Source organism: Micropterus salmoides, unplaced genomic scaffold (genome assembly GCF_014851395.1).
Source record: "Micropterus salmoides isolate LMB-PRFRI ecotype aquatic unplaced genomic scaffold, ASM1485139v1 Ms_hic_scaffold_12, whole genome shotgun sequence".
Classification (NCBI taxonomy): Eukaryota; Metazoa; Chordata; class Actinopteri; order Centrarchiformes; family Centrarchidae; genus Micropterus; species Micropterus salmoides.
Genome location: NW_024040263.1, coordinates 18,587,040 through 18,599,895, shown reverse-complemented (window position 1 = coordinate 18,599,895; position 12,856 = coordinate 18,587,040). Strand labels below are relative to the sequence as shown.

The window sequence follows — 12,856 nt, the reverse complement described above, 5'->3', positions numbered from 1 at the left end:
ATGCAGTAGTACTCCCCAAGACCTGTGAACAGACTTGATGTGTAAAATCTGTGGACTTCCCCTTTATCATCATTGATAAACAAGCTTTAAACAAGCACCTAAGCTCCTGCTGGGCAGCCGTAGTATCCAGCGTGTCCTCAAGCTCTGTCTTCAGAGCCTCGAGCTCCTCACTCAGGTCCCTCTTAAGCTTTTCAGCTTTAGTTCGACACATCTTCTCTGACTCCAGATCCTCCTGAAGCTCAGCTAGCTGGGCCTGCAGCTCCCGAACCTGCTTCAAGGCGTTGTTCTTCTGGACGGTCTCCTCATTACTCCTGGTTGAGACACAAAGAACACAAGTCAGTTTCACAAAGTAGACTCTAACCACGCTTCCTCGTAATAAAAACAATGAAAACATCTACTTAGCTTAGACCTCCAGCTGAGGATCTGAATTTCCAAAGATTTCTTCTATAGTTTATATCTCAGGTAAAGTCAATGTGTTTTTTTTTTTAACTGTTTACTATTTAGTTTTATCATAAGAATCTAGAGTGAGAATATTTTGGTCCTCAAATAATACACTTCAACTGGAGCCTCCACTCCTTTTTAGAGCTTACTCTTGAACTGATACTTAAAACCCTTTCTGGTCTTCACCTTTTAAACAAAAAAACTTCAACAACTTCCACTGCTGATTCACAACTGCTTTCAGGACTTCCACTTCAATTGACCCTGTAATCACCCACACTTCATCTGACATTTCCACTCCTTTCAACCTTCACTTTAAGCAATTCTTAAACTTTTCTCAGATCTCACACTTTAAAGGGGCATTATGTAGTTTTCAGCGACCACTAGCGGAGCGGTTCTAAGATTGCAACCAGGTGTGTGCTCGTACGCGTGCTCGTTTGAACTCATAAACGAGCATAATCCGAAACACAACCACTTTCATACAGAAATACAATAAACGCAGGAACACCAGCATGCTGGCTGTGGCTTTTCTTCAGACATGTTCAGGCTCTGTTAATTCAACGTTCCCGTCTCAGAGGCAGATCAACACCGGCGGCGTACCTTTCATTCAGCGCAGCGAGCCGCATATCGGCACAATACTCCCGAAAAAAGGCAGAGTGACAGCGGCTATAGACAGACAGGGAGAACAGACAGAGCTGGAAACTCGGGTAAACTCCCACTGCAACGTTACAGTAATAGTTGTATCAGCTGCATGCAGAACTAATCCATGCTCGTTACATGATAACGTTACATTTACTGCATTTAGCCGACGTGCTACATCGTTAGCTCGCCTGCTGCTTTCAGTAACTATCTTTACTTTCTGTGAATCTGTCACGGAGGCTCAGCAGTGTCAGCACAACTACATGTATTGGATGATAATGAAACGGTTAGTGAGCTGGACTGAATATTATAATGCGATTGTGTCACACTTTATAACATTTAGAGTCTAGTGATAGTGGATGGCTCTTCTTTGTGTTGTTGTGGCCGTTTTGTTGCAGTGTTTTGTGTTATGTGGTCACGTTAGTTACAGCGAGTGAGAGGTGGAGAAGCTGTGTACCTGAGTAACGTTATTGGTACTGTATATAAAAACCACAATGAACACAAACGGAGTGTTACGAAGCAAACAGCGGCAGGTCCGAGCTACTGTAGCGTTAGCTGGCTGCATCACTATAGGCTAACGTTAGTAAACAAATCGCTCCACATTTGCATTTTACCGTTACGTCCTCTCTCAGGCTAAATCATCAGTGGCACACAGAATAGTAACACGGTCGCGTTAGCTTTCCATATTACTTCACCAACTAACGTTATACAACTTTGGACCAGATCACATTAGCAACTGTTCAGCGTTAGCCGGCGAGCTAACGTGACTTTCTCTGCGTTTCTCCAGCTTTACTAATACTCACTTTGTTCTTACTCGACATCACCTGATGAACCTGTTTGGTCTGATGGGCTTCAGCACATAAACCTTTATTGTTGTTTTGTATCCTTACGTGGAGCCTTTGTTTTGCTTTGAGCCGGTTGTTTTATGGTGTTAGTGGACTGCATGTCGTTAGCTGCCGTGTTGTTGCTGTAGTATGAAAGAGGCTCGGGAGCGCGTACAGAGCTGAATCCGACCTGGAGACCCACATTAAAAGCAGAATAGTGGCTGATGCAAGCAACGGAGAAAACAGGCGTGTGCTTCACTTCTAAGTGAGTTTTGACCCATTGACAATAAGGCAATGGCAATTTGATTAATTTCATTGAAAAACTTACATATAGTCCCTTTTAACATGAAATGTTCATCTTCTGTCAGCACTCTCATTTTAACCGCCACTTCTACTTCTTTCAGTTTTTTTTAGTTATTTCAGATTTTTCAACTAAATATTTAACTACATATTTTTAGCAATAAGCAAACATAAAATAGATTCATACAGTTTATTCATTTATATTTAGTATTTTTCAGTTTTAATATTTAGTTTTGTCTTTTTTATATGAGGATATTTCGGTCCTCAAACACAAGAACAAAGGGATGTAAATGTTTGTTGTAATTATTTAAACTTATTGTCTATATAAAGTAACAACCTGTACATTAAATGAAAGTCAAGTCAATGATGTAATTTATTTGAATGAACTAGGCCTCCAGTGCACACAGGGTGGCAGTGTGGTGAACTGTTCACTGCTGAAGCTGTGCACTTAAATTGTGTGTGTGTTCTGTCAGAAGATCAACAGAGTAATAATTTGTTTGCTGTAGTAAAAAGTAAAATTCGTGTTGGCTGCAACAACCTTAACATTCCTCTCTTACTTAGAAACCCAGCAATAAACACACTGAATATCATAATGATTAAGTTATATAATTAACATAATGCCACAGTGTTTGATGAAGGCACTAATGACCCACATAAAAGTAATTCCCCGTTTTCCAAACAATTATAACAATTGTTCTCAGAATAGCTGCTGAATTCAAAATGAGGCACACCAAGTTTAATGACAGCTTAATTATCTGGGGCTGTGAATAAACTGATGATTTCTGCGTGTGAAATTAGCCAGACAGACATTGACCCCCACAGTCTGGACGATTGGCCTGGTGTAAGGAGGAAACTACTGAGACACCACATTAAAATGATCTCAGCTGACCTTCAGAGCAAAGACCTCCGCAGTTGTTTACCTCATCTGCATGCAGTCTTGTGACGGCTAAATGGGAATGTAATTAACATTATGCCTAGAATATCTTTCCCCGTGTGGAAAATCAGGATAAACGGAGGAGCTAAATTAAGAAAATATTTTGTTGCAGGGATAGAGTGGTAAGACGCTTGTCTTCTACAGCTGTAACTGGTAACGTTTTTCACAATCAGGACATAAAAGACAAAAATCTTCTGACTTCTTAATAGTTTGTCCTCCACTGCTCCATTGCTTCTTGTGGAAAAAACGCTGCAAAGCCCAGGACTGAGAGAATCAATCAACATCAATCTGCCTGTAATCAGACACGGCTGCCTCAAAGAGAAAAGGTCTCAGCCGGTGTCGCCGAACACAAACACTGCAGCTGGGCGCAGGGAGTAGGCTGACTTAGCAGACGTTAGCTGCTTTAAGTCAGAGTCAACTCAGTGTTGTCTTTGTTCTAACGTCTATTTTAGTTCTTCCTATTGACTGGGCTGTACCACAGTGTGGAGTGCAGCGGTCATGGAGGTGAGATGTACATCACTAGTGAAGTGCTGTAAGTGAAGCTGCACATTACACACTGAAAAGAGCAGTTTAGGTTTGTAGTGATGCGAGTTCTGAGGAGTACATCTGCCTCATAGTGGCTGTAAAAACACTTCAGTGAACTGTATGCTTCAGCACGAGGCTTTTGATTTACTACACGTGGATAAATAATTCAAATGCTGTCGTTTAGCTGAAATAATGTCTGCATCATTGCAAAGGCTCAAATATGAATACTTTTGTACATTTGAATGTCATGTTAAATTTAAAAGCCAAGAGGTAAGGCACATTATCATCAGGTGCTTCAGAAATGTTAATAAGCTTGAGGCCAAACACTTCATATCTTTGAGCTTCCAGTCAATGAACAGCCACTAAACAATAAATTAAATGATATAATAGCATTTGCTTGACTGTTGGCAAAAAGAGGTAATATATTAAACTGGAATTCAGCAGCCACCTCTAAGGCAGCCGTCTGGCCTAAAGATGTTTGTTAGTTTCATTGCACTGATCCAACACATACTTACTTACTACAAATTTAATTCCTCTAGATTTTCTCGTTATATCTTCTCTTCCGTTTTCCCCAGTTTTTGTGGAATCATGTTTTGAAATGAGCTGACTGTCAGTATTTTTGTAGCATGTCAGCTGCAATTGTGCTTACAGGCTGAGAGGGAGTGTAAGAGGTAATGGGGAAAAAGAGGCCTATGTGTTGACAGCTTTAAGATAAACCTAAAAAAAATACTAGTGCTGGCACCGATTAAAAAATTTAATCACGATTAAAGTAAGCCGCAGACCTCAGATGAAAATGTACACACGTGTTTGTTGTACTCCTGGTTGGGCCGTGAGTTTGGGTTGTAAAGTCACAGTCAGGAGTTAACTGGCACAGCTGATCCCAGTACCGTTGGGAAGGGGGGGTCGCCGCCAAGCAAAAGTACTTCTTAAACGATGAATCAGTGAAATAATCTGATTATAATAGAAGCTTTGAGTACTAAAATCATTGTTAGCTGCAGCTCTAACTGTAATCAAATAAAATATAAAATCAAAGCTATCTGCCACTGCCAGGGCATTACCTTTTATCTAGCTTGTTAAAACAAGTTAGAGTCCAGAGCCACGATCATAACAGGCACCTTCTGAGCAACAGGTTAACATATAAATCTGTTTTCCTGTTTCAGCAGAAACATTTTTCTTTTATCAGGAGCAGCATAAACAGTCTGTGTTCAGTAGCAAGTGTCACTGTTAGAGTGAGGTGAAGGGGTTGGTAGCAACAAGCAGTTGCGTTCCTGTGAAACTGTTGCAGTTATGCTCGCCTCACGCCCGGCAGTTGCCAAAGTTGAATTGTCTTTAACTTTTTGTACACGACGCGCAGCACAAATCATTGGAAGAGAGACTGAGAGAGAGACTGATCCTCGCTGTTTCCAGAATCTATTACGGTTTACTAAACAGGACATCAACAGGAGGGAATTCGCACAGCAGAGCATCCCTGCAAAACTAGATGAAGGCCAATCAGGTAAAGTTATATAGCCTATAATTTTAACTTAAGTTAAATAGGCTACAGCTGTGTAGCACACTGAAGAAGCCGTTACCATGGCTACTATCCATAGAGTGCCTGCCATTTACTCGCGTTCGTTTTAAAATGTTTCTAAGACCGACATCTTCACCAATACTAATCAGCATCCAGTGTGTAGCTATCCACTTTGCTATGGCGTTGGATCGCTTGTCTTGCTTTTGTTTATCTACTTCTCCCACATGCTGCATCCAACGTAGTCTGCCGAAGCCTCCCTCCGCTGCTTGTTTGGGTGGGTGATTTGCAGGCTGATCAACATCCCACCCCTCCTGTGACCCATAGTTTGACTGTATGTGTATTCAGAGCCAGTGAGCAATGGACTTTCAAAAAATAATGATGGTGAAAACTGCGTTAACGTGAGATCAAATAATTGTCGGTGTTAATTAATTAATGTGTCAACGTGATAACACGTTAACTTGCCCAGCACTAAAACATAATACATTGTTAAAGTGCTCTGTATTCAGTGTAACTGTTTGATCAATAAAAAATTAAGAAAAGAAAATGTTCATGCTATCACATTTAAGTGTCAAACTGAACCATGAATTCTGTAAAACCTTTCTGCCTGCTGTCCAGTCAGGATTCAAGCAACTGAGTTTTCATAACACTGACGTCTTCAAACCTTCAATCTAATGTCCAACACCAAAATATAAGATTTGTACCAAGAGTGAACAAATCACAGCATTATTTCAGTGTCCATTACAGCATCTGCCTGTGTGTTAATATGTATATAGAGATAGATTAAAAAGCGTATGCTCATCTGCATACTAACACAATTCATCTGTTGGTATAGTAAACTATAACTGCTAAAATTCCTCAGCACTTTATATTTTGCAGAAGGTGTCTGATGCAGTCCTTTCAGTTGTGTGTACTTTCATAGGTTTGTATGTCTATGACTGACCTGGCCAGAGCAGCCTGCAGCTCCTCCTCCTTTTTGGCCAGTTGGATCTTCAGCTCCTCTATCTGAGCCTGAAGTTCCACAATCTGGTCCTGCAGGTCGGTCGTCTCAGCATCCAGTTTGCGTTTGGCCTTCTCCAGCTCCTGACGCGTTTTCTCCTCCTTCTTTAAACGCTCTGAAGGGAGGCAAAATCACATGAATCATGAACAAAATGCAAAATCAAACATAGCCATGTAATTATTAAAAAACAACTTTTGGCTAAAGTTAATCTCAGAGTTAAATGGCAAAGTCACAAGTTACTGAGGGGTCACACGAGGTAAGAAGAGGTCACAACACCTAATTGCTAACAGCCGATACAACTAATGTAATCAGATTAGCTGCTTTAGCTTTAAATGCACCGGAGTTTTTTCAAACATTCCTACATACTCAGGTCTTGGGCACTTATACAATGCCGATCAAGTCTTATGTTCAAATCATATCACCTGTACACTTTTCAGAATGTATCGTTAACAATAACAAACACATAAAAATATATCTGTCATTTATTACATTTTTTAACAATCTTGTATAGATGTCAGATTGTTTTATTTTTATTTTAATTCGACTGTTATATTTCATGTTTACTGTAACTTCTCATGAACTCCCATTATTCAGCACAGTAAACAAATCAGTCACTTGCTGGAGGTCACGATAACATGGTTGTGCACACACTGTTTTGTGGATTAAGCACGCATGGACCGACTCAAACTCCAATTCAGTGTTTTTAATTTTGACCTGATGGAACAAAAACAAATTCCTCTTCATCAGTGGCCTCAGGTACATCTTTGTTACAGTCATCAAAACCCTTCAGGAACAAAGAAACCGCTGCTCTGCACTTCACCTGACACCCAGGTGCTATTACTGTGACAGTAAGCTGATATAAAATAACTTTTTTATCATTGTGTCGGTACATATTCATACTAACAGTGACATAACAGCGCCATCGTGAGGCCAAAAAGGAAAACACTCATATCCCGCCATGACCTCCAGAATACTGTGAATAAGAAAGATAAACACTCTTCCATACTTCTCGGTCTGTAGTGATCCAACAATCTTTTTACAGAAAAACATGAGAAGAACAATTCCTTTTAACATTTTTGACACCAGAACATTGTTAAAAACAAATAGTTTGAGGAATAGCAGGATTATGTGCTTTATTGGATGAAATGAGTGAATTAGACAGAGTGAATAAGTCCCTAGTCACTGAAGACCTGAAGTATGCATTTAAAGGTTCACTCATTGTACAGCTGTAAAAGGTAAATTAAACAAAACCTTTAAACCTGTAAAAAAAGACTTAATTCTTCCTCTTGCTTTGAGGACATTATCTATTCTTGACCCCATTCTACCATTTGAGCTGTTGCAACAGTGCCCACCCCATCTATTACTTTGTGTCTGTTCTAGTAAATGTTCCCTGTTCTTGGACAGAAAATAGAGCCAGTAACAGCGACTTGCTGCACATCAGAGTGCCTTACCCTCCAGGTCAACCATCATCATCTCCTGCTTGTTCTTGATCTTGCCAAGGTTCTTTGCTTTCTCCTCCTCCTCCGTGAGCTGGGAGGTCATCTCGCCAATCCTGTCCTCCAGCAGCTTCTTCTCCTGTTGGGGTAAAATTAAGTGTGGGTCAGACTGGAGGCCTTAAGACACAACTACTGTGCAGAGGTGAAAAGTTATGAAGACTTAAAAATCAAACTAAAGTGACCTGTATTTTGTGTTGCACTGCCTCATCCATCACCTTATACTTTTTACAATCTCAACTTGAAGGACTTACTCTGCATTCTGGTTCTTGTTTGACCCATCATATAATCCACTCACCTTGAGGAACTTGGAGTTTTGGTCTTCCAGCAGGAGAATGTCCTCCTCCATTTTCTTGATCTTCGCCTCAGCTGTCACTTTGTCCAGTTGCAGCTTCTGCCTTGCAGCTTCCTCCTCATCGAGCTGCTCCTCCAAGTCCTGTGGAGAAGAAAACACACACATAAAGATTCATAACCAATCTAATGCGACAAGGGTGAAGTCTGAACACTGAAGTTTATAAAGTGACAAAGTAAAAACTTTAGAGTTTAACACTCACAAACTCAGCGATTTAGTGTGTTTTGATCAGATTTGTTAGACGAGACTGTGTGGAGTCAGTTCTTCATGTATCAACCTCTATATGAATGGATTACCAGACAGAGCCAGGTCTGTCTTCCTGTGGTACTGAAATCAAATGTTTATTGTAGGGCTGACCCTGAATAGTCAAAGATTCGATGCTTCGATGGGCGGAGCCTGATTCGACTGTAAATCTCAGTCGAAGCTTCACAGCGAAACAAGGATCATGCCATTTTGGCCATATAGGGGTGCTCAACGTCTGATTTTAAAATAGAACTACCAGTTTTCTCCCTATAAAGTTAATATACAGCCTATTACAATATACATTTCAATGTTTAATGCTGTAAATAAACATTTAAAAAGAAAAAAAACTTTCAACAAATGTTTTTAAAGTGCGTAAATTAATCCAAAATTGTAACCCTTACTCTGGGGCGTCAGTGCGCATGTGTTGGCATAGTGTGTGTGTCTCTCAAGACTAAAGCAGAGCCATCAAAGAGGCACAAAAGAAGGAAATGTTGACAAATATTGAAAAAAACAAAGTAGCTCTCTTTCAGAAAAGCCCCAAAACATGGAAAAAATCTCTAGAGGAAACATAAATTTTATTTGCTGTGAAAGAACTAAAGGAAAAAAACAGCATTTTATACCATACATAGGTCAGTACAAACATGTGATTTAAATCTGGCTGAAAATATTCAAAGCAGTTACTGAACCAACAGCACTTTACGATAGTGGACTTTGGTACCCAATCAAATAGTGTGATTTGTTTCAAATTGGGAAAACATCCAGTGGAAACCCTGAACAATTCTATCAAGAGTACAGAGGAATGTAGCACAGAAGGCCTGCAGCTGAAGATATTAAGGCCAGTTTAATCAAATTATACACAATTTAAACAAAAACAACTTCATCTTTTGTAAAGAATTCCCCAAAAAACTCATCAATTATTATTTGGCAATAGAATGCAGCAATAAATGAGCCCGTATCTCAACACTACAGCTGATAAAATGTTGAAAAAAAATATCAACTAAGGCATAGACACCGCCTGGCCTTCGCAACAAGTGGACGCAGACAAACATGGCTACCAACAGAAGACAAGCCTGTGACCTACAAGTCATTGAGACAGAGCTTCACTTCTTCACTGAGTGCACCAAGTACTCTGAAACCACTTCAGACCAGTGATAAGAGCCCAGAGAAGAAAGAAATGCAGAAATATCTAACGTAAAATTACTCAAACTTTGGTAGAAAAGGATGAGTTTATGTAGGATCCCTTCACTCACAGATAAAGAAAATCTGTTGATGTTGTATAATGTTCTGTGTGAAGATCAATAACATCAAATCAATTTGGAAAAAAGCACGTCAAAACAGACGCAGGAGAGAGAAGTTAAGTTGAATTAGGTGACGATATCAACCTGGATGTGTGACTGCATCTTCTTCTTCTCATTCTGCAGGCTCTGGTTCCTCTCCTCCTCTTCCTCCACCCTGGACTCCAGGTCATGAAGGATCTCCTCCAACTCTTGCTTCCTAGAAAGCAGACGAACTCTCATCTCTTCGGCCTCGGCGAACAGCTCCGTCTCCGCGTGGAGTTGCTCTGCTAGGATATTCTTCTCCTCTATGAGCTGGACAGAGGGAACAGTTTGAAATAACTTATCCAGCCTTATTAGCTACGAGGTTAGTTACTTCAATTGTCTACCAAAAATGAATGAGGTTTCTCTGAAGTAACTTTGGATGCGTTTACCTGTTGGTGTTTCCTCTCCATCTCCACCAGCTCATTCTCCACCTTGAGCTGTCTCTCCTTCACTTTTATCAGCTCCTCGTCTTTGGCTTGCATCTCCTCCTCCTGCCTGGTGACCTGCAGCAGAGGCTTCACCTGAGAGAGAGCGAGAGAGAGAGAGAGCGAGAGAATCAACCAGGGTTTAATACCCCACACAATGCAATTTAATAACTCTTTCATGGTCATACTGGTCAAGGAATGAAAAACACCAGTAGGGTTTACCTTTTATTGACATCTATAATCACATTTTTGTCAGCACTTCCCAGTAGTATATAACAAAAATAAAATAATAAATTCCTAAATGAGTAGCAGAATGTATTAAGCAATGAAAAAAATCAATCAAATGAATTTCAGTAAAAAAATGTTATGATTAGATGAGCTTTTAGATACAATATTTAGTAGTAGCAACAGTATTTGCTGCGGGTCGCATAGCGTCGACTTAAACTCCACAAACAGCTTCCTGTTTTTACAATCCACTCTGTCTAGGGCTCACTTTAGTTTATAGGTGTATAGCGTCTCCCAACAGCCCGCAATCACAAACAAAAAAACAATGTCAAAGGCAAGCAGGGAAAAATATTCAATATATCGATATTTTATCAAATAAATTTTATTTCTTTTCTTACGGACCTTTACACAGCAACTCAGCAAACTCAGTTTCCTGATGAGGACTAGCGGACACATTTTAGTATTCTTTATCGTCTGTTTAGTCTTTTATTTTAACTGAAGACATTTTTGAGGCGTCAAATCACTAATTTCTGAAAACGCTCAGATCATCAGGGGTTTAGCTGTCAGGGTTCTCACCTTGGTGAAGAGCCTCCACCACTGCCAGTGTCGCAGCTTCAAGTAAGCAGCACAGTTCCTCTGAAGGACCTTTAGGGCACTCAACTGCTGCTGCTTCTTAGCAAAGGCCCTATGGGAAGAAGACAATGGTATAATAACAAGCGACAAATCGGTGTCTGGGAAAACCCAAGTTTTGAAAGTCATATGAAGTCCAATATTCTCTTTTAGCTCTTTTTGGTCACTACCAACTCGTGAGGGAAATATCTGGATCTTTAGCTGCTAAATGCTTCATTATGTTCACCAGCTAGCTGCTAACTGTATCTGTCTGATGTTTCCTGCTGCGGCTGTAAATAACGCTAGAAGAGCCGCGACAGTGAACCAAAGCATTAAAGTTTAGGTCAGACAGCTAAACAAGAAGTTGAAATTCACAATAAAGCTCCGTAAATCTAAGCAGAGCTGCAGATTCAGGTGACAATTCTCTGTAGGTTCATCACTACCAGTAACCTTCACAGTATCACATTACTTTCATATTGTCATTTGATACATTGTTTCTGGGGGTAGTTTGAGCAATGTGATGCATGCTGGGAATTCAAACGCAGATATATGTTCATACCTAAGAAATAGTTAGATACAAAGATCTGACACTCACTTGCGTGCCAAGTATCCACGGCACACAGACTGGAAGTAAATGATGATGTCAGTGATCTTCAGATCTCTCTCCTCCTCCAGGTGAGCCAGAACACCAGTTCTGAAGAAGATCTTACTCTGACCAATACGGAACAGGTTCGGGTCCAGCTCCAGGGCTCGGATCTATAAAAGGCAAATGAAGAGTTTTTAAGAGTTTACCTCTGTGGGCATGGTTAAATTCACATTGTGTTTGAATACATTTAGGAAATGTTTCTAGTTTGGGAAACAGTTTGACATTACAATCATTTCTGTATTTCTGTTAGGGTGTTTACACTGCAGGAGTTTTTCAAGGGGGCCAAGAAGCTTTTGAGGAACAAGGGACTATAAATATAGTTCCTGCAGGACAGTTCCAGGTGTAAAAACAGTCATTGTAGTACTTTCTGATGGTTCAGGAACTTGGAGGGGTGGAGTTTGGACGGTAGCTGATTGATCAAAACGCAGACAGCGCGGCTGCTTCAACTTGAGTAGTGCTTCACTCATAAAACAATAAGTACTCAACTATCAATATTAAGACAAAAGGGTCGACACTTAGTGTTGTTTATTCATGTTAAAACCAAAGTTAGGCTTCGTTGCCAGACTCGTTTTAAAAAGCGATAGAGAGCGGGAGTCAGGAGGGAGTAAATGAGAGAAATTGTACTTAATTTTCTGATAAAAGCAGGAATAAATAACCATCAAAAACTCAGCAGATTGTCACTGTGGAGACAGGGACTCAGAAGTTTCCGGTCTCCCTTTCTCCTCTGCACATCTCCTCTTCATTCATTCATTACATCAAACTCAAACATCAGAGTCATGCAACAGTAAATACAAAGAACAACAGGACAACTGTATTGTTGTTTCCTTATGTGTGAAAATGTTTCAATTTGTAAATCCTCATGATTCTTCAGATAAGATGGAAATGCAAACAGAAATATGTAAGTCACTTTTAGTTTCTGAGTTCCTCTGGTTCCATAGCTCCTGACAGGAGGGATCCAGCAGTTCTTAAATTCAATAGCTCAGCAGAATACACAGTATGTTATTGTTTCCAGGGTAGTCGTTTTAAGAACGAAATACAGCAAATAAAAAAAAAAACACTACCATTCTCTCACAGGCTTGTTTACCATCCATGAATCCCTTGGGGATAGCGTTGGGTGTTAGGATCTCATATCTGTGAACAAAAGAGAACATGCATATAAACTGAAAATGAAACCAACTTTTCTGTGTTAATTGAGGTAAAGAGTTAAAAAAGCATCTCTGTTGTCTGTCACCTCTGTCTGAACTCCTGGAAGACGATGCGGTTGGGGAAGCCCTGTCTGCAGATACGAATGCCCTCTAGGACTCCATTACACCTCAGCTGGTCCAGAACCAGGTGAGGCTCCAGTTTACCAGCCTGAAGAAGAAACAAATACACCAT

The 12,856-nt window shown here is 40.2% G+C and overlaps 1 protein-coding gene across 1 annotated transcript in view; it reads right to left on the bottom strand.

Moving 5' to 3' along the window:
• Positions 1 to 12,856, bottom strand: part of LOC119899612 (myosin-10-like) — a 30,906-nt gene that overhangs the window by 1,305 nt on the left and 16,745 nt on the right. Inside the window, exons 14-23 of the mRNA XM_038714231.1 lie at positions 12,711 to 12,832; positions 12,541 to 12,610; positions 11,429 to 11,589; positions 10,801 to 10,909; positions 9,964 to 10,095; positions 9,638 to 9,844; positions 7,959 to 8,096; positions 7,619 to 7,742; positions 6,111 to 6,282; positions 35 to 311 (exon numbers count right to left, since the gene is read on the bottom strand). Coding sequence (XP_038570159.1) covers positions 35 to 311; positions 6,111 to 6,282; positions 7,619 to 7,742; positions 7,959 to 8,096; positions 9,638 to 9,844; positions 9,964 to 10,095; positions 10,801 to 10,909; positions 11,429 to 11,589; positions 12,541 to 12,610; positions 12,711 to 12,832 — 1,512 coding nt within the window. The remainder of the gene's footprint in view (positions 1 to 34; positions 312 to 6,110; positions 6,283 to 7,618; positions 7,743 to 7,958; positions 8,097 to 9,637; positions 9,845 to 9,963; positions 10,096 to 10,800; positions 10,910 to 11,428; positions 11,590 to 12,540; positions 12,611 to 12,710; positions 12,833 to 12,856) is intronic.